A 21,903-nucleotide genomic window follows, 5' to 3' on the forward strand; every position below is an offset into this window, starting at 1 on the left:
ATGCCTGTAATCCCGGTACTGGGGAGGCTGAGGCAAGAACATTAGAAGTTCAATGCCCACTTGGAACTGGGTTCAAGTGAATTTAAACACTGTGAATTTGGGGCCAGCGTGGGCTACATGAGACCTTGTCTGTTAAAAAAAAAAAAGTAGAAAATACTTTCCCATATTTTCGATTCAGTTGCCAAAATCTATCATTTTTGTGTTGTTCCATTCTTAGCCTCTTTTCTGAACTATGTTAAAGTAATTCCTGGCCGTTTCAGTCCTGTGATGTATGTCTCAGGTACTGGGGGTGTTTTCTTTTTCTTTGACTCTCATCTGTGGCTCAGGCTGGCCTGGAACCCTATACAGCCTGGGCTGGGCTGGAGCTAAGTGATTCTGCCTCAGCCTCCTGAGTGCTGGGATCACGTGCCAGGTCACCACACTGGGCTACGAGGGTGATTTATTTAATATTTGTATTATTTATAATCATGGGTATGCTTGTGTCTGTGTGGATATGTGCACATGAGTGCAGTGCCATAGGAAGCAGAGGCATCAGATCCTTTGAACTGGACTTACAAGTGGTTGTGAGCCACCCCATGTGGGTGCTAGGAATCTGAACTTGGGTCCTTTGGAAGAGCAATGTGCACTCTTAATTAACCTCTGAGCCATCTCTCCAGCCTACGTGAGTTTTTAAATGTGCGCTGCAAAACAAAAGGGTCCTAGACCTCACTTTGTTTATTGGTCTTCCCACCCCCCACACTCCCCAAAAAAGACAGGGTCTCTATATAGCTTTAGTTGGCCTGGAATTCACAGAGATCTGCCTGCTTCTGCCTCCTGAGTGCTGAGATTAAAGGCATGCACCACTATGCCTAGTTTAGACCTGGCTTTGGAAATACATACCCCAGAGGCGAGATTAGATTCAGAGTGAATGTCGTGGTGCTTTATGATTTCTTTGTCTTGTCACTGTCAAATACACTAATCATCTCACACACTGATGCTGATGTTCACTGGAGGGCTGGGGGAGCTTTTTAGTCAGGTAGGAACAACATTCCTTCTTGTTGGTGGTTATATTCATAAAGTCTAGCCATCTTTATCAGTGCTTTACAATATTTTTACAAAAAAAAATTTTCAATTTTTTTCTAATAGGAAAATGTCTTGATGCATTTTGGATTTCTTTAGTAATTGTATATTTGGCCATGTGCTCACTGGCTTTTCTCTTACCTCTTTATTGTTTTTGAGACAGAGTCTTGCTTTTAGAGATTCTACTCTCTTTGTTCTTTGAGTGGTACTCAGACTGGAGGGGATGAATCTCCTGCCTTAGCTTCCTGAATGTTCAGATTATAGGTGTGCCACCATTCCCGGTTGCCTTTTGTCATTCTTTTTCTTTTTAGATTTTATTTTCATTTTATGTGTATGTGTGTTTTGCCTGCATGTATGTCTGTGCAGTGCCTCTGGAGGCCACGAAGGGCGTCAGATCCCTTGGACTGGAGTTACAGCTAATTCTTGGCCAACATGGGTACTAGAATTCGAACCCAGGTCCTCTAGAAGAGCAGCCATTGCTCTTAACTGCTGAGCCATTTCTCCAGCCCCTCCTCCCTCTTACATAATTCTTTGGGCCTATATCTATTTAATCTTTGTTTTGAGAAGGGGTCTCTGTCTATACCTTTGGCTGGCCTCAAACTCACCAAAATTTGCTGAGAGTGAAGGGGTATGATACCATTCCTGGCTTTACTTAATTTTTTGATGACTTAAAGTCGATTTGGACAAGTCCTTACAAAGCATAAGTATTTTTTACACACTGAATAATTTATCTATTTTGTGCTATTTCTTACCTTGCTCATACCATCTTTTACATATTAAGAGACTAGATAGTCTCCCAGTCATCTCTGTCTGTTAGTCTGACTCATATGGACATGGTAAAGGGATCAGGATTTCTTCTTACAGTTCAGAACTGTGGGAGCTTGCTCTTCTTTGTTTTATTCCCACCCCTCAAACAAAGCAAAACAAAGAAAACTGGAAAAGAATGTAGGCTTAGAGAAGTTTGGCTCATCTGCCCTGCTCAGCGGCAGGTAGTGTAAAGTTGAAGCTGCAGGCTGACCTTAAGTCTGCCCCCTCATTTCCCAACACCTTTAGGCAGCTAACTGAATTTGGAATGAGAATGAAGAACTTTGTTTTTTTTTATCTTTTTAAATGTTATTTATTTTTAACCATATGTTTGTGTGCCTGTGTACTGGAGGCTAGAAGAGGGTGTCAGAGCTTCTGGATTTGGAGTTACAGGTGGTTGTGAGTTGCCCTATGTGGGTGTTGGGAGCTAATCATGGGTCCTGTAAGAGCCATACATATTCTTAACTGTTGAGCTTTCTTTCCAGGCCCAGGATGAAGGATTTGTCTTTCAGTTGGTAAAGCAGAGACTCTTAATGTTCTGACCGTACATTATGGGCTGTGGGGGGTTTCTGCTTGTTATTGTACTGTGCAACTCTTAGACTTAGTGAACCCTGGGGCTTGCTCATTCTTACAAACTGGAGGGTTAGAACCACTCCAGAGTGCACTGTTGCCTTTTAGAGTGAAAAGTGATCTCATCTTGACCACTGTTTTGCTTAACAGGAAGCCTGCGGATCTACAGAACTTGGCTCCCGGGACCCACCCACCATTTATAACCTTCAACAGCGAAGTCAAAACGGATGTAAATAAGATTGAGGAATTTCTTGAAGAAGTCTTGTGCCCCCCGAAGTGAGTATCAGAATGTGTGGGCATAATGCCACCGCTTTGAATAAAGCTTTGTTTGTCTCTGGACACTCTTTAAATTCTCACAATGTTGAATTGGGGATAACCAGGACTCCCTTGTAAGATTCATGCTTCATCAGTGTCAAATGGACTTTCTGCTTAGCTATACTAAGAAAGATTGGAATCAGTCTGAGCTAGAGAGTCCCTAATCTGGCTATTGGTGGGCAAAACAGGTTCCAGCTCACCCAGTTGGAAAGTCTAGATGGGCTGTGGAGCTGCCAGACCTACAGTTGGTTCTTGGTCAGTTTTGAAGGGAGCTTTTTGAAGCTCCAGTTCAGGGCAATTGCCTGCCATTCCTGAAGTCATTCCAAATTTTGAAGTCCCACTTGTACTATATTGGAAATTCAAAATGCAGATTGAAGGTTTTGTATTCTACTTTTATTTTCAAAGCATTATTAGTTTTCTTTTAGGTTTTACCAGCTTAATTAACCTGAAAATGTGTTTCTTTTCTTTCTTTTTTAAAGATTTATTTATTTGTGTATTTTATGTATATGAATGTTTTGTCTACGTGTATGTATACACACCAGGAGATGGCATTGGATTCCATTATAGACAGTTGTGAGCCACCATGTGAGTGCTGGGCATTGAACTCAGGACTCCTGCAAGAACAGGAGTCTTAACCACTTAGCTTAACCAATGAGCCATCCCTTCATCTCAGAAAATGTGTTTCTTTTTTTCTAACCCACCCTTTCTTGCCAGTTGCTTTTACCTTTACTCTTCATGTCCAGATAATTTTCCCAGCAATGGGGATTATTGGATCAGATGGTTCCAAAATTAGTTGCTCAGTATCTGTCCATCTCCCCGCTAACTCACCTCCATCCATCCATCTACTCATCAGTCCATTCATCCACTCATCATCAGTCCATCCATCCATCAGTCTATCTTCTCTTCAGCGATTATACAGCACAACAGTGTGGATCAACAGGAAAGGAAGCTTAGCTCCTGCTCTTGAAAAAACATAGCAGCAGCCAGGCGTGGCGGCGCACACCTTCGATTCCAGCACTCAGGAGGCAGAGGCAGGCAGATCTCTGTGAGTTCAAGACCAGCATGGTCTACAGAGTGTTCTAGAGCAGCCAGGACCACAGAGGGAGACCCTGTCTCAAAAAATAAAGCACATAAGCAGCATAGTCAAATGACAAGTGGGATGCAGGAGTGGGTGAGGAAAGGTTTGTATAGAAGATCTGACCCTCCCTTAACTAAGCTTTACTTGTTTAGTTGAAGTCTGTATGCACAGTTAAATGGAGACGTGACAGGCATTGTAGGGCAAGAATGTATTGGCTAAAGGGTGTTTCTTTGGAGGACTACAAAAAGGAAGGATGCAGACCAGCACGTTGTGTGCTGGGCTGGTAATTTTGTGCTAAACCTAAAACTATCTTCTCTTAATCCTGCTCTAAAATGCTAACAGCCTACGAGCCCTCCTCGTCCTTCCTTCTCTGTGAGAGTCTCAAGTTTCTTTTATCTCTGTTTTCCAGTAGTCCTGAGGTCTTTTCGTTTCCTGAAAAGTATCTGCAAACAACACTTAAAAGGATCCTAATTCCCTCTCCCAGCCCATGCGTCTAATTTGGATGCCAATAAACCACAGCCAAAGTCTCGGGTACAGCAGAAAGGGAGACTTTGTACACTCAACTAGGAACATGCATCTGACTTACTGGAAATGACTCTAGATTGTTGCATCATAGAAGCCTCTAGATCTCTCTGTGCTTAAGTCTGTCAGCTCTGAGGAAGGTACCAATTGGCAACTTGTTCTCAGACCACTGATTGATAGTAATCTTCTCATGTAGTCAGGTTCATTGTGTTGACCTTAAACTCTAAGTGGAGAAGCAGTTTGAAGACATAGCCAGTCTCTATGAAGGGAATTGTATTTTGTCATAAGCCATTTCTGAAATACTCATTCTGTGCATTTTTCCAAGGATATTTTAAGTTTTTTTTTAAGGTTTATTATGTATACAGTACATATATATTATGTATCCCTGCACACCGGAAGGGGGCGCCAGATCTCATTACAGATGGTTGTGAGCCACCATGTGGTTGCTGGGAATTGAACTCAGGACCTCTGGAAGAGCAGCCAGTGCTCTTAACCTCTGAGCCATCTCTCCAGCCCTATTTTAAGTTTTTAAATCAGTGCATGGATAAATTGTGTATCCACTTGGGCCAAGCAAACATTTTCTTATGTTTTCTTCTACTTTTCAGCAGCAACAAAGTCAGTTTTATTATTCCTTCTTGCTACAGCTCCTCAGAAGGTTGATATTAGGAAAAATAGAGCTAAAACCAAAATATTCTGGTTTCTTGGCATCCGATGTATTAGATTAGACCTTGGAAATAAACATTTTCCACTCTTCCCTTTTCTTTCTATTATTTGTTTATTGAGACGGGACCTTACTGTGTTGCTTTGGCTGCTACACTGGCCTTGAACTCAGAGCTCTGCCTGCCTCTGCCTCTGGAGTGCTGCAGTTACAGGCATGTGCGACCATGCCCTGCAACTTTTTTGTTCTTTTTCTCTGTGTGTCTCTGGCTGTCCCAAAACTTGCTCCATAGAGCAGACTGGCCTCATAGAGGTCCACTTGCTTCTGCCTCTTGAGTGCTGGACTGCAACTTGTTCTTTTTTATATAGAAATTTCCTCTCCATTTTGTTTGGGCAGGTTATAAAGCTGCTCTAACTGGAGATGGGTGGGAAGTCTTTCTGTTTTAGTGTTCAGTGTGCTAAGCTCTTCCTAGAGTGCTTTCCTTTTTCTTTGTAGCCTGAAGAGCTTCTGAGTAACGTTTTATAGAGACAGGATTGTATTTTTGTTGTTCTTCATCTTCCCTTCTCCCTTTTCCTCTTGCTTAAAAAAACAAGGTCTGATGTAGCCTAGGCTGGCCTCAAATTCACTTATGTAGCTGTGGCTCTCTCCCGGCCTAATGAGCACTCTTCATGCTGTGCCCTGTTACAGGGAAGGGGGATAGGCAGCCGAACTGCTCTAGAAGGTAGACCAGCCTGTCCAAAGGCAGTGGCTGGAACTGTGAGCATTGTGATGCCACCCCTGCAGGCAGATAGATGCAAGGGCTCCAGCATTTCCTGAGATGTGGCCACCAGTGCAAAGTTGAACACAAAGAAGCCTTCTGTGAGAAACTACGGGGTCTAACGGCTTGCTCTTGTCCTCTGGGGAAAGTATTATTATTATTATTAGTTAATAATTTAGTTCCTCTTGTTTTTCTTTTAATAAAGGAACTACTTATCCAAAAAGCTTTAAAACTTGGTTTAAAACATTTTATTTAATGTGTATGTGTGTGTGCCTGAGTGAGTGTGTGTGTGTGTGTACACCTGTGTGTGTGCCTGAGTGAGTGTGTGTGTGTGTATGCTTGTATGTGCGGGAGCCTGTAGAGGTCAGAAGAAGGTGTCAGGTCCCCCGGAACTGGAGTTCCAGGTGGTTGTGAGCCACCACATGGTGCTGGGAACCGAATCCGTGTCCTCTTCTACAGGAGTAGCAAGTGCTCTTGATCACTGGTCCGTCTCTCTGGCCCCAAACCTGGCTTTTTAACTGAACTGTAATTTGCTCCAAGAGCTGAAGGGTTAGGACAGAAGACGACAGACGTCAGTGTGTAACTCCAGAGGCAGGCTCTGTATAAGAGAGGCCATTTTATTGTGTTTTGTGGTTTCAAATTCATGATCCTCCTGTCTCTGCTTCACAAGAGTGGGGGTCACACTGGGCTAGAGAAGACACTGAAGAGGCGCTGTCTTCTCTATACTGGCTCTGTTAGCGTGCTCGGTGTGGGTCTTCATTGTGAGTGGGAGCCATTGGTAATACGCCACTGCAAGCTGGTTGTTTTCAGAGTCAGGGAAGAGCCAGGGGTGTTGGCTTTGGGATTCACGTCTCCACTCAGGTTAGGAAGAACGTCTGTGCACGTGTGTGATTCCCATAAACGCATTCTATTTGTTCACTAAGACACGTGGTGTAATGTTTATGGGAGAAGTTTCCAGGGTTAAACAGTGAGAAATTTGGAGACTAGGTGGACCTATTAAAAAGAAAACCAGCCTGAGTTTTTTTAGAAGATAAACCTTTACTGAATTCACAATAGCAAGCAGAAGAAATGTAAATACACTGATTCCAGCACTCAGAAGGCTGGGGCAGGAGGATTGTGAGTTTGAGGCCAGCCTGGAATATGTGTGTGTGTGTGTGTGTGTGTGTGTGTGTGTGTGTGTGTGTGTGTGTATGTTTGTAAATGTATATGTGTATGAGAGAGACACAGAATAAAACATTGCATTCTAATACAGTTTCTTTCAAATTTTGTTTCCCCTTCATTTTAATTTAAGGGAAGTAGACCAGAGAGCATCCTCTCGAATAAGTTGAAATAAGTAGTTTAGTGTGAAATTTTACCTTACTTTCCAGGGCCTTCCAGCTGATTAATATTCTCTGAAGCAGGGCTCAGGGACTGAATGTCTCTAGGCCATCCTCTGAGATGAAGCAAGGTCTGCTGAAGGAAGGGGGAGTGGCCCAGACTTTTCCACACACAGACTTCCATTCTAAGGAAGAAACACACTGAATACTTGTGGTTGAAATTTACACATGTAAAGTACATGCGTGTGCACACCTATTCAAAGCTGGTGTGTCATGACTTAAAGTTGAAAACTTGGTCACAACACAAACGAGGGTTCAGTATGATGTCTGACATCCTATTTATTTATTGCGTAGCACTGCGGTCCTAAATATACTGCAGCATGTTTAGCACAGAAGGACTGGGAAAGGCTGGCTGCTGTTTGGAAGTGAAAGGTCCACCTACTACTTTGTCCTCAGCTGGCTGTGGATGATCAAGATGCTTGACCAGCCTGGGCTCCTCCTGCTGTCTGGTCCTCTCAGGCTGCTGCACAAAGGCCAGGCCAGTGCCTAGCATACTAAGCACCCAGCTGTGAGAGCTGTGTCCCCCGCTGCAGAGAGTTTGAGTGTGACCTGCCTTATTTCTTTGTGGTTCTTTTAAAGTTGTTCTGATAGCCTCTTGGCACCAATGGTTGCCGTGTTGACGTGAAGATGGAGTACATTCCCTTTACCATGAAAAGCTCCTTTGGATGGCCTGCTTGAGAAGTCTTATCCTGGGACATCTGTTCCTGTGTGTTCTCCCGGCCCAGACCCCTTAACAAGCCATTTCCTTAGCATTCTAATCACTAAATGGAGCTGGGGAGTGGATGCCCTTTGATTGCCAAGAATATTAATATGTGAACAAAAACACCATGCAGACTTTGTTTCCTAATGAAAAAAAAATTTAAAAACTATCATAGAAAACAGGTGATGGTGTTCCTTAGGTCAGTAACTGTTCAGAGATGTCTGCAGGTGTCACCTGTACAGTGGCTTACAGATTGATAGGACTTGGGATAATTTCTTCTGGAAGGATCTGTAATCCAGCTTCACCTTTTCTATTTAGGTACTTAAAGCTTTCACCAAAACACCCGGAGTCAAACACTGCTGGAATGGACATCTTTGCCAAATTCTCTGCTTACATCAAGAACTCAAGGCCAGAAGCCAATGAAGGTAAAATAAAATAAAATGAAATAAATTAGATTGTCACAACAGAAACAAAACCCAAACAACAGTTTGAGCTGTTATGAAGACAGTGAGTGTGAGGGAGTGTGTAGGCTTTCCTGTAAGAATCAGAGCTGTCGGTGGAGGGCAATGAGAACCCTGGGGAAGTGGTTAAATCACTGCTCATCCAGCACCTGCTCCGGTGCCTGGAGTCTGGTAGATGTGTGATGGGAGGCGTTGAGTTCTCAGACACTGAGAGTTACTCAAGGGAACCCCGCAGAGAACTGAGGACACACCCAGGGGTGGGCAGATTGGTTGTGGTGGTGAGATAGAGTTAGCTTTGATTGACTGATTACTAAATCACTTGTTTATTGTGGGGGACTGGCAGCCTAAACGAGCTCCTGTGCTTTGCTGTGTGTATGTGTGCTGATTTCTCCTCTTGAGCAGTTTTGGGTGTGGCCTTTAGGTGATTGGACTCACCAGCTTTCAGATCTCTTTACATCATAAAACTAGAAATTTTGGTTCAGGTCATTATTATGGTGAGGAATAGTTTAGTAGTATGGAGACAACTTGTTTGTTTGTTTGTTTTAATTAAAAGATATTGAGTCTGAGGCCAGCCTGGCTACATGAAAGTGTCAAAAAAAACCAAATAAAAAACCCAAACCTAAAAAGTTAGAACAGTAACAAAAAACAGACAAAAGTCTGCCCTCTAAAAATGTGTTGTGCCTGCTCTGGCTGTAGGCAGGGTGGTAGTTTGAGCTGGGCTCCAAAGCCCTGGCAGCCTAGGGATGGGGTGGGGTGAGGATGGGGGTTGATGATCAGTGCTGTTATAGCAGCAAATACCCCAAAGCGAAGCTCTTTCAGGTTCCCTGGTACTTCAGCTTCCAGCTCTAAGCTTCCAGCCTTTCATAATTCAGTGTGGGATTCCGTGTCTTTACTCTTGGTTTCTGGAGTGTTTTTCTTCAGTGAAGGGGGAGGGGGACAGTTTTAGTGCCCAGGCTTGGCTTACATCTATTTTTATAATGTGTTCCAGCAGCTGCCTTGGATTAGAAGCAATTTTCTTGAGTAATTAGCCATTTTCCTGACTAAAAATGTTTCTCTCTCTGCAATCTATACTCTAAGCAAGTGGTTAAGTTGGAGCCCTCTCTTCCCAGAGTGTGTTTTTTGCTCTCTGCTTGTGCAGACAATGTTTTCACAGAGCTGGCTTTTATACCCAGGTCTGCTAGCCGACCACCTTTGTGCTCTTTGCAATGTTTTTATTTCTGTGTGCAGTTTTTGAGGGCTGAGTTTCAGTTGGATTTCTTTTACTACATGGTGGGTAGAAGAGGGAAATAAAGTGAGTTTTCCTTTGCCTTGGGGGATGAGGGCTTGGGAAAGAGAGTGACTCACTTAAGTATAACTTTGTATTCTATTTTTTACCTGTCAAGTTGTTATTGCCTTAAGTGGCCACCTACGCCTACTGTCTTTAGAGTGCTGCAGCCAGTAAGAAAGGACGAGGCAAGCACTTAATGCAGAAGGCTTCATTCCTAGTCAATACCTACTGGTAAATAAGAATTCCTGTTGCCGAGCTACCTCTTCCCACAGGGACTGTCACTGCCCCGAGACTTTAGAAAACACTTTGAAATCAAATTTGCGTTGAATGCTGTCCCCTTGTGTGTTTGCTGCGGTTCTCTTACCGTCTGTTGAGAGCAATTACACGCTTTTAATAAGCCGAGGCAGCGGCGGCAGCCGTCTCCCAACACTCACACGCCAGCAGTTTGCACAGACGTGGGTGTCACGTTTTCATTGACAAGTCTTGGCTTTATCAGCCTGGTAAATATTTGTAAAATCCATTACATATGAGGAGTTTAAAGACCCTTAGGACCTAATTCTAAGGGTTTAGATGTCTAGGTGCTATCGTATTAGTCTAGTGAAAATGGGCAAGGGCTGGTGCTTAGATTGATGTATCTATTTTACCAACAGAAATGTTTATGTCACATTTAACACTTCCGCCTTGAATCTGCCCATTCAAATCATATAAGTAATAGAGTAAGTTTTGCTTATTGGAAAAGCTAAGGTTGTAGCAGGATAACTTTTTAATGATATTTTTTGTTCTTTGAGATTATCATACATGCACACGATGTATTTTGATCCTATCCTGTTCACTCTCCTCCCCCGCTAACTCCACCCAGACTCCTCATCTCCCCACTCTTTCAACTTCATGTCTTTTTTAATAACCCACTGATTACAATTCATGCTGTTCATATATTCCTGGGTGTGGGGCCATCCACTGGAAACGGGGTGACCTACCAGGAGCCACACCTTTAAAGAAAACTGACTCCCTCCCCCAGAAGCCATCAACTGTCAATAGTTCCTCAGCTGGGGATGGGGCTCATGAGTCTCCCCCATTCCCGTGCTAGAACGCTAACTGGCTTGGTTTGTGCAGTGAGACCACAGCTGCTGCGTGTTCTTGAGTGTTCATGAATCCTGTCCTATCCAGAAGACACTTCCTCTGATCCTCTCTGACTTACTGTTGGAGAGTAAATCCAATATAATTTCAGTATGTAACTCAATAACAGATCCTAGGTGACTGGGAGTCATTTTATATGAAACCGTGTTGTGCATGTTCACATTATTATGTATTAGAAATGCTACCTGTCAGCCGGGCAGTGGTGGTGCACGCCTTTAATCCCAGCACTCGGAAGCTAGAGGCAGGCAGATCTCTATGAGTTCCAGGCCAGCCTGATCTACAGAGCAAGATCCAGGACAGGCACTAAAACTACACAGAGAAACCCTGTCTCGAAAACCCCCGCCCCCCAAAAAATGCTTTTTGTCATTTGTGACCCCAGCACTCCTGAGGCTGAGACAGGAGGAGGAGACCGTGGATCGCACCACCCCCAGCCCAGTCCTTCCAGTCAAAACAAGGGTGCCTCAGGCTTTAGAAACGTCCCTTATTCAACAGGACTTGTACCTGTTTTGGCAGTGACCATGCTACTATCCTAGCCTAGATTCCAATTATGTGCGGGCAGGCCCGAGCCTTTCCTCTCCTCTGAGATGGCATCTTACTGCGTGGCCCTCAGCTCTCCTGGATGCAGATTAGAGACTTGTGCCACCATGTCTAGCAATTTTATGCATTTTAATTTTGCCAAAATTTCAAAAGTCTGTACTAGTTTGTATTTTCTGTAACTTCAAAGTGATCATTTCCACAGACTTCTGACTCATGTGTGTCTGCATTTTTAAATTTTGCTATATCCATAGGCCAAAATGTTTTTATTTTCATAATTAATTTTAAGTTGTGTATACTGCATTGCACTTTGTTTCTTTGTTTTTTGGGACTAGCTTCTTAGAGATGGAGAGTAACAGTCCTAACTTGCAGACAGATCACTTTCTGGCGACCTGCTGCCGCCCCCCAGTGGTTAGTCTTGGTGTTTCCTTGTCCTAGTGACAGGCCTTTGCCTGGGAGCTGAGCTTTAGAACTTGCTTGGGTTCATTGACTAGTACTGGTTTTGGAACCTCCTGATGCCTGTTTGTGTCTTTTTTCGTTGGCCATACCTTACGATGAATCATTAATTATTATTAATAATGACATAAATTATTACTAATTTTCCTCTCTCCATTTTCACTGTTTTTTTTTTGTTTGTTTGTTTTTTGTTTTTTTTGTTTTGTTTTTTTTTTTTTTTTGATTTTTCGAGACAGGGTTTCTCTGTGTAGCTTTGCGCCTTTCCTGGAACTCACTTGGTAGTCCAGGCTGGCCTCGAACTCACAGAGATCCGCCTGGCTCTGCCTCCCGAGTGCTGGGATTAAAGGCGTGTGCCACCACCGCCTGGCTGTTTTTTTGTTTTTTGTTTTTTTAAGACAAGGTTTCTCTGTGTAGCCCTGGCTGCCCTGGAACTTGCTCTGTAGACCAGGCTGGCCTCAGACTCACAGAGATCCGCCTGCCTCTGCATGCTGGGATAAAAGGTGTGTGCCACCACCACCCAGCTGTTTCTTTTTCTTTTAAGTACAACCATAAAAAGATTTTTTCATCATGCCCTCAATTCCTTACTAACCTAGCTGTTTTTAACCCTGGGTTCTTATTAGTTCATATTATTAATAATTGTATCGTTGTGTTTTAGCTATATCTGCTTTACCGTTGGCTTGTATGATATTAAAAGGAGGTAGTAGCTATTGCTGTGTGTTTTAATCTTTATTTTAAATGATGATTCCCTGCCATGTCTCCAGATCCAGCTGAGTGCTCATAATTTCCCAAATTTATTTCTGAATTCTATCACCCTCTGCTGCCTATTTGTTTTCTTTAAAAAAAAAAAAAAAACCAGAAAACCCCTCCTGTTTGATTGTGGAGACAGTGAGGGTGATCTTGATGAATCCAGCCTATGTGTTTGTTGCTGTCTGTAATCAGATTTGGGGGAGGGTGCACACCAGCTCACAAAAAAATGACATGGAGACTTACTAATTATGAAAGCTCAGCCTATAGCTTAGGCTTGCCCCACTAGCTCTTATAACTTAAATTAACCCATATTTTTATTAATCTACATTTTACCACATGGCTTTTCTCTTTCCTGTTCTTGGTATCCAACTTGTTCCAAGTTTTGATGGTGCCTCTTGTGGGTCTTGATTTTCTCCTCTATCTCTCCTGCCTAGTTATTGGCCATTCAGCTTTTTATTACACCAATCACAGCAACACATCTTCCCACAGTACACACATAAAACTTGGTATTTCCCTAAGTAGAAACTTCATCCATTCTCTTTGTACGTGTTAAAGGGGATTTTTCGTTTCACAGCCATACCCGGTGCCTCCCTTATTCCCATCTCCCCACAGACACTTAGCAGCAAGCTCAATACATTTTTTAATTTTTATGTGCATTGGTGTTTTGCCTGCATGTGTGTCTGTGTGAGAGTGTCAGAAGCTCTGGAATTGGAGTTACAGACAGGCATGAGCTGCCATTTGGGTGCTGGGAATTGAACCCAGGTCCTCTAGAAGAGCAGCCAGTGCTGTTAACCTCTGAGCCACCTTCCAGCCCCCGTTCTCCATACATTTTTAAGAAACTCATTTTTCTTTTTCCTGCCTGGCATGGTGATCCAGTAATTCCATCACTCGCAAGACAGAGGTAGGATGACCAGAGCAAGTTTGAGGTCAACCAGGACCACGTAGTGAGACTCCGTTACACATAGTATACTGTTAGGTATCATTTTCTGTAGAAAATTCTGTAGGAAATTGTAACAACCACCATATTGGGAATACTGGAAGATTTCCATTTCCTCCTTGGGATTGGGAGCTAGAACAGGGTGCTCACTGTCCCTGCTTCTGAGAGTTTTCCTGGTAGTGTCAGCCTGAGAGAAGGAAATGAAAGGTCCATGTCTTCATTACTTTTCTGTTGCTGTGCTGAGATACCAAGACCAAGGCCACTTATAGAAGAAAGCATTTATTAGGGCTTACAGTTTCAGAGGGCTAGTCCATGGTCACCACGGCAGAGCATGGCAGCAGGCAGACAGGTGGGTGTGGTGGTGAGGCACTGGCTGAGAGCTTCTGTCTGATCCAACAGACAGACACTGGGAATGGCATGTATGTACTTTTGATTCCCCAAAGCCCATCCCCTTGGGACATACATCCTCCAAAAAGGCCACATCTCATAATCCTTCCAAGCAGTTCCTCTAAGTACTCAAATCTACTCTAGTTTACAAGATCGAGTTTATATTTTGTTGAATATATTCCTTCTACTTGTTCACACGCCTTCTGAACTCTGTTGCTTTTTGTCTTTTAAATTCATTCATCTTTTGGTGCCTGTAAGTTCTTACATAGCCAAGACTTCATCCATTGCCACAGAGAAACTGAGGGATGGGTAGGGAGGTAGCAGTTGGAAGAAGTGTTGGTAGGGTGGATTTATGTTACTGGTGAAATGCCTGATGTAAAGCATGTAATACTTGACTTTATGGTTTAAAGGCTCCAAACTTCTTCATACTTACACATGTATATATTGCTGTGAATGAGAGTTATGATATTTACTCTTATTTTTTCTTTTTACCAGATGTTTGCATGAGTTCATCTATTTTGAGAATTGTCGGGGGAGGTGTATTAGGCTGGGGATATAGTTCAATAGCTAGGGGGTTGTCTGTCATGCACTAGGTCTAGGATCCAGTACTCCTCTCTCTCTCTCTCTCTCTCTCTCTCTCTCTCTCTCTCTCTCTCTCTCTCTCTCTCTCTCTCTCATACACACACACACACACACACACACACACCCCCACCCCTCTCCAAACCAGCAGCAACAACACAAAAGGAAAGGGTTAGTGAGGCTGTTGTTCCATATTCCTTCCTATAACGCTCCTGCTCCCTCCGCTAAGGCCAGCTGACCTGACTCTCCAGGTGCATGCCCGTGGTTTAGGCGACTTCCGAGGCATTAACAGCCACAGTCTCTAGTTCTCCTGGCTCTCAGGAGGCAGCCAGTTCAGAGCTGTAACTGTGCCTTCCCATTCTGACTTGGGCCTTGGTGAGACAGTCCTGTTCTTGGCCTCTTGTGTGGTACAAGGCAAGCTGAGACCCCAGGCTCTCTCTAAGTTGTCTGCTCAGGCATTGGTGCCTCTTGACCACTCTTCACGGTAAATCCAAACGGTCCCAGTGAGCAGGATCGTGCTCTCCCTCTTGATAAGAATTCCTCCCACTGTGAGTTAGTAGACTTGCTTTCCCCACCTATCTTTGCAGTTTACATATCAACGGGGTGGGCTGCAGCATTTTTGTGGGAACGGGACGGGACATTTGTTGGTCAGCAAAATGACAGCACTCTCGTTTGTTTATGCGCTCGCTGGAGCGATCGTGGAGACAAGCTCCAGGGGCAGGGGCCTTCTGTCTTGCTCTCGAGCCGAGCTGAGGGTGTGAGGGCCCACGGTACTAGTGAACATTACGCAGTGACTGAGGCACAGCCCCTGCTCAGGACTGGCTTCCTCTCTGACGGTGTTTGTGTCTGTTCCAGCGCTGGAGAGGGGGCTCCTGAAGACACTGCAGAAACTGGATGAGTATCTGAATTCGCCCCTCCCTGATGAAATTGATGAGAACAGTATGGAGGACATCAAGTTTTCCACACGTAGATTTCTGGACGGTGATGAGATGACATTAGCAGACTGCAACCTGCTGCCCAAGCTGCACATTGTCAAGGTGGGCTTGCCGGAAGTGGGGGTGCTGCCGGAGCAGTGATTCTCCACCCCAGCCAGAGAGGACCCTGTCAACACGTCCTCGGGCCACTTAAATAGAAAGTAGAGCTGGGCGGATCAGGACCCTCTCCAGCCTGGGCTGTGTGAGACCCTGTCTCAGGGAGGAAAACACTGAGACTGGATCAAGAATTGTTATTTTTTTTCTTTTCCTGTGACTGAATAAAAACTCAAAGATGTGATAGGTAACTCTGAACTGGCCTGAGCTTGTCAAATGTTGTTTGGTGATCATCACCTACCTGACCTTTTTAATTCAAAACCAGAAATGCCAAGTGGTCACCACGCTCAGTTATTAAATGAGTAGTAAATGTGTAGTAAATTAAATGTGTAGTAAAGCTCTAAGATGAGAAAAACGGTTTGAGAAGCTGGTGTGCACTCCCAGCATTTGGGAGATGAGGGCAGGAAAGCGAGAGTTCGAGGCCAGCGTAACTAACATGAGACTATACCAAAACCAGCCCGAACTAAAAAAGAAAGAAAAGAAAGCAAACTGAAAATAGCGTGTGTTTAAAGCATACGTCCCCAGAGATTGAACTCAGCCGTCTCCTGTGTCCAAGGCAGGCTTCTGTAGCCACTGTCGCATTTCCAGGTGCATGCAGTAGCATGCAGTCCTAGTCTACATGTCAAATGTAGCTTGCTCTCTGAGTGTGTGCGCGTTCACCTGGCTAACCTGGGAAGCCAGAAGGGGTGCCTTTCCCTTGCTGGAGTTACAGGCTGTTGTGAGCTGCCCAGCATGGAAGCTGGGAACAGAACATGAAAGAGCTTCTGCCCCCAGAATGTGCTGACAAAGGTTCACAGAATTAATGGTCCTTCAGTCAGACGTGCTTAGTGTGGAGCCTTGGAAGGTAGGTGTAACTCTTGGTCTCTTGTCTTTTATAGGTGGTGGCCAAAAAATACCGCAACTTTGATATTCCTAAAGGGATGACGGGCATCTGGAGATACCTGACAAATGCCTACAGCAGGGATGAGTTCACCAACACCTGCCCCAGCGACAAGGAGGTGGAAATCGCATACAGTGATGTCGCCAAGAGACTTACCAAGTAAACAGCACTTTTGAGAGAGATGCCTTCAGATTCCCCCAGAATCCGCTTTCCTAACAGACTGCTCTGCCTCCTCTAAAGTAGAAGTGTATTTTGCATGAACATGCAGTTACTCAAGACTAGGATTAAAGGTAGACCAAGTGTAGTAGTTATCTCCAATACACACTCCTAAGCAGTATTATTCTAAAATCCTCTACCTGGCCCACCTGCCCTGCCCATCTGCTCTCCAATTCGGAGGCACTCCACACAAGCTCGTCACACGAGAGGCAGTTTGCCATCCCTCTGGAGCCCCGACCATCATGTCCCTCCACTGTGTAGATGGCAAACTTGAGGTCCAGTGGTCAACCATTACAATAGTAGCCGTGACGTGAGTGCCCCACACTGGTGTGTAATGCATGGTACAAAGAATATTTCTGTACTGGGGAGAATTGTAATATTGAGTATGGAATATGGACGGATTGCTACTGCGTTGGACATACTATTTCAGTGTCCTCTGCCCTGGAGTGTGCTGGAGGGTGTTGCTGTCTGGGAAACTGCCTTCCATAGAGAGACTGTTGGGTTCTTGGTAGATACTTAATTTTGCCTAAAATGTGTCCTTTGTATAAATTGTAACATCCGATACTATGTAGAAACCGAAAGACTGAGGGCTGGGAAGACATTCTCAAAATGATAAGAGAAGGTGGGTGGGTTCTCTATTATGTTATCTGCGTGTGGGTTTCACCCAGGGTCTTAGATACATTTGCAACAGTATTGCTGCCTTCATTGTCACAGGTCTGTCTGTCTGTCTGTCTGTCTCTCTCTCTCTCTCTCTCTCTCTCTCTCTGTGCTTGGGATGGAACCCAGGGCTTTGTGTAGGCCTGACAAGGCTGTCCCTGAGCCCCGCCAAGCCCCGCCTCCCTCTTGTAAGAGCTCCTTTCTTGGGTGGCTCTTTATCTTCCTGTCTTTGAGCAGCACTACATAAGCTGACACTCACCTGCTGCAGCTTGGTGACTAGCATGTCAACCACTCAGAGCTTATTCGGGCTCAGGGTCTGCTTACTGAAATGTCAAGTACATGTTACTCCTAAAGCAGACTCTCTGGAGGAGGGGGTGTGAAGAATGCATCATCCAGCCCATCTTAAACTCCCGTGAAGCACAGGTCACATGCTCCCATTCCACCTCCATTTGCATTAGACCAAAGAGGGGAGGTCCTTCACTTCTCTTGGGATAAATTGTGTTTGTCATAGTGGTGTGTATTTCCCGCAGTTTTGCCTACTGTCCACTGCCACACTGAGGACTAGCACTGCTCTGTTCTTGCTGTTTGTGTTGAGGTAAGATGTTACTCTGAAGCCCTGGTTGGCCTGGAACTTGATAGGTGAACCGGGCTGGCTCAAAGTTGTGGCCATCTTTTCCTCCTGAGTGTTGGGATGGTCAGCCTGCATCACCACATCTGGCCTGTTTTCTCATTTTTAAACAAAGTCTAAGCTGAAAGTTGTTTGTAGTCTAACAGAGGAGAATGAGTTTGGTAAAAGGAGAGGTTTGCTGTGTATTTACTGTCCCCTCTCACCCAAACAAAGTGGACTTTCTAAGCAGTCCTCCAGAGCCTGGATGTGACTGACTGTACTACAGTTTTGATGATTTTTTTTTTAAAGGTAACTTGTTCAAGAAGTGCTGTTTCTCACAGGCTTTCCGCCCCACAGTACGCCGCTTCAAGGTGGCCTGCTTTCCCTTTGGTGTGCAGACAGTAAACAAACGCCGACTCTGCGGAAGATTCTGACTCATAAGCAGCCCCCTTTGAAAACTTACCAGGAATTGGCTTAGCATGGAGACAAGGGGAGCTTTACAGTGCGTCCCTGTGGCTCAGGGAGATGCCTCGGCCACAGCTTTCCCCCTTATTTCAGATCAGGGTGTGAGCACCCATCACTATGCAAACACTGGGTGGTGATGTGTCTGGTTCCAGGGGGAGGCACTGTCTTTTCTCCTTTGAGAAATGACCCTGCAGTGTCTCCATGGGCAGAAATGTCCCAACTTTACATAGTGACAGCTTGTCCTTGGGTCAGATTGCATCTTTCATGAGGAAGATTCCAGAGAATGAATGCCTGTTCTTTCCGCAAGTGGATGGAGTGAGGGCTTCTCACTCTGCAGAGGTTGTGCAGGACAGTGAAGAGGACAGGCTGAAACTGGCGGAGATGCCCACCCTTGGTGTTTATTCTCTGTGGCTCCTAATTTGCCTCATGGTTGCTCTTGCTGTCTCTGGATGTCCAAGGAAGGGAAGCCTGCCTTGGTTTTGACAAAGGCAGAATTGTTTTTCTCTGTAGAGAGATACAGTTTAGTTTTCTATGAAGAAAGTCAGACAAGTTTGAGATTGGCAATGGACAGAAGCTATAAAAAGGAAGGCCTGCAGCGAGCACCCACCACTCCCTCTGCAAAGCTCGTGGCTTAAAACCTGGGGATTTGGAACGTGCGAATGTGGAAGTTTCCATGCAGTTGATGCAGTGTGTGGGCTCAAGTACAGGAGTCACCTAGGCTCACGTCCACACCAGTGACTCATTCCTCCGTGTCTAACCTCCTTTTCTTACCAGCCCTCCCCTTGGAGGCGGGATTCTGAGTGGAGTCTCCCTAGTTTTCAGTGGATACTGAGAAACTATTGAACAGTGGGAATGCCTCACTATTCTAATTCCTGTAACTTCCTTTGTTCTGTAGATACAGATTTTCAATGCAGTGCAGATAAGATTTTCTCAGTAGCATTAGCTTTCATAGCTCTAAACTCTTGAGCAGTTTGCATACTATGAAGAGATTCTGAGTGATTTGTACACTAGGTGGATCAGCTCTAGAAGGTAGGCATTTATACTTTGGCTGAGTTATTCTGGAATCTTGCCAGAGTTGCATGTAGATAGGGTTTATTTCTTCATATTTAAACTCATTTAGGAAATATCTACAAAGTAAAAATGAGGGGAAGTAGAAATTATTTTTAGTGAAGATTTTGGTCTACACCTCATCAAGTTGTAATGGACTCACCAGTTTCTTCGGCTGGCAATAATCAACATTTGGTTCAGAGAGAGAGCACGTTTGTTAGTGAAATTCACAGTAGACTTCTAAAGGTTCATCTTTACAATTATCAAAGTGTGTGGAAAAAATTTAAGTCCCAAGCCATAAAAACTCAGCACCCAAGCCATAATGCTGACCAAACAGGATTGGAGTTTTTGTTTCTAGAATTCCTTGGGTAGGGATGAAAGCCCATTACAGAATGCTTGCATTTTCTTTCTTCTCTCTGGAACATCAACACCAGTAGATTGCTGGCAGCTATTATATTAAAAAAGTAAATAAATATATTTTCACTATCAGAGGAGTCTTTTGTCTCCTTCATGGAAATAACTTGGTGTAAAAGTGTTTGAGAGTGCTTTTCTGATATGATTCAGCACATTTACTAGGAAGGAAAATGAAATGCTGTTAACTCACAACTGGTGTAGTGAATGATTTAGTAAAAACTGATACTCTTAGCAAAATAGGGCACATTTAAAAATATTTTGTTTTTATGCACACACACACACACACACACACACACACACACACACACGCTCATGTATGTAGGGGTGCCTGCAGAGAGCAGAAGAATCCTCTGGGGCTGGAGTGACAGGCTGCCTGATGTGGTCCTGAACAAGAGCGATAAACACTTTTAACTGTCAAGCTGACTCCAGCCCCTGGACCAGTAATTTTTTTTAACCCGATAAAAACTTCACCAGTAACTTCCAGAAACTGTGACAAGAGCATGAGGTGGAAGCCATGTCCCGTCACAGCTGCCGTCCCTCTGCTTTTCACAGCTGCTGTGAGGTCACCTCAGCAGCGCAGCGGGCCTGGAAGGCATGGGCGTGGATGAATGATGGCGTTTGTGTAATCCTAAACAGGGTGGAAATTCTCAACAGAATTCAGTTGAATGTCTACATACAACATTAAATATCAGAAATCAGGGGCTGGAGAGTGGCCTAGCAATTAAGAGCGCTGGTCCAGAGGACCTGGGTTTGAACTCCCAGCACTCACATGGTGTTTCATAACCAGCTGTATCTCCAGTCCTAGGAGATCTGTCACCCTCTTGGCCTCCTTGGGCACCAGGCATGCGCGTGATGCACAGACACAGGCAGACAAAACATCTAGATACATAAAATAAATTTAAGGATTTTGAAAGTCAGTATAATTACCATATACTCACATTAAACAAATGAGAAGTTAAACTGCTAACATCAGTTTCTTCAGAAGGAGACCTGGGTGGTGGAGGAAAAATAAGTAGGAAAAATGTAAGCTTATATAAAGTCCTGTTTTGAAAGAAATTATTTTGGTTTTTCAAGACAAGATTTTCTCTGTCTTTATGCCAGCACTCGGGAGGCAGAGGCAGGTGGATCTCTTGAGAGTTTGAGGCCGACCTAGTCTACAGAGAGTTCCAGGACAGCCAGGGCTACACAGAGAAACCCTGTCTCGAATAAAAAGTTGTAAGAGAAAAGTTAGTAGTGCACAGAAACATGAGAATAACATCAGACCTCCCAATAGAAACCCCAAAGCCAGGAAACACGGCATCATTTCAAGTCCTGAAAGTAAATAACAGCCAACCGAGATTCTTATATCCAGTGAAGTTCTCTTAAAATTGAGAGAACAAGGAGGCCATCTCAAGACAAGCACCAACTAAAACAGATCACGACCACCACACCAGTGTTGCAGAAAATACTTAAAGGACCCTTAAACATGGGGGGAAAGGAGACTGGAGAAGAATAGATTGCATATTCCATGAGCAAAAGAGAGCTAGGAAAGGATCCATTGTGTCCAACACAGCAAGAAACCCCTAGTGCAAGTAGAGAAAGAAAGGAGCAATAATCCAAACCAGAATAAAAACCCAGTTACAGCAACTAGCAAATCTCTCCCAGTACTCCTAAGTGCAAATAGTCTTCTTCCTTTAAAAGATGCCAACTACCTCAGACTTGGAATCAGACCCACGTGTGATCTGGTCTGGTGTGGTGGGTTTCTCAACTTGTGGGAGAGAGTCTAGAGGGATTGTCTAGATCAGGTTGGCCTGTAGACATGAGAGGATTTTCTTACATTCATTGAATCATAGAAATCTTTTCTCTTTAGTTAGGCTTATATCTAGGCTTCTGAAGCTATTGTTGATGAAATTTTTTTTTCTGATTTCTTAGAAAAGATTAACTCATTTCCTACCAAAACTCCAGTACCATTCTTCACGAAACTATCCATCTATATATCCTGAAGTTTATATGGAAAAGAAAAATACTCTGAACAGCCAGAATAATCATAGAACAATGTTAGAGATAGCAAATTATGTTCGGAGTCATAGTAACAAAAACAGCATGGTACTAGCTCAAACTCAAGACATGTAGACCAATGGAATAGACTAGAAATAAACTCATAGCTACTGGCACCTAATATTTGATAAAGGTGTCAAAAATACAT

General features: G+C 44.0%; 1 protein-coding gene across 1 annotated transcript in view; it reads left to right on the forward strand.

The window, feature by feature from the left end:
• Clic4 (chloride intracellular channel 4) overlaps window positions 1-19,793 on the forward strand; it is a 65,403-nt gene extending 45,610 nt beyond the window's left edge. Inside the window, exons 3-6 of the mRNA XM_052716717.1 lie at window positions 2,584-2,709; window positions 8,158-8,264; window positions 15,200-15,381; window positions 16,311-19,793. Of these exons, the coding sequence (XP_052572677.1) occupies window positions 2,584-2,709; window positions 8,158-8,264; window positions 15,200-15,381; window positions 16,311-16,475 (580 nt within the window). The 3' untranslated portion in view covers window positions 16,476-19,793. The remainder of the gene's footprint in view (window positions 1-2,583; window positions 2,710-8,157; window positions 8,265-15,199; window positions 15,382-16,310) is intronic.
• The last annotated feature ends 2,110 nt before the right edge of the window (window positions 19,794-21,903 follow it).

Source organism: Peromyscus californicus, unplaced genomic scaffold, assembly GCF_007827085.1.
Source record: "Peromyscus californicus insignis strain IS unplaced genomic scaffold, ASM782708v3 Scaffold_5__1_contigs__length_169319896, whole genome shotgun sequence".
Classification (NCBI taxonomy): Eukaryota; Metazoa; Chordata; class Mammalia; order Rodentia; family Cricetidae; genus Peromyscus; species Peromyscus californicus.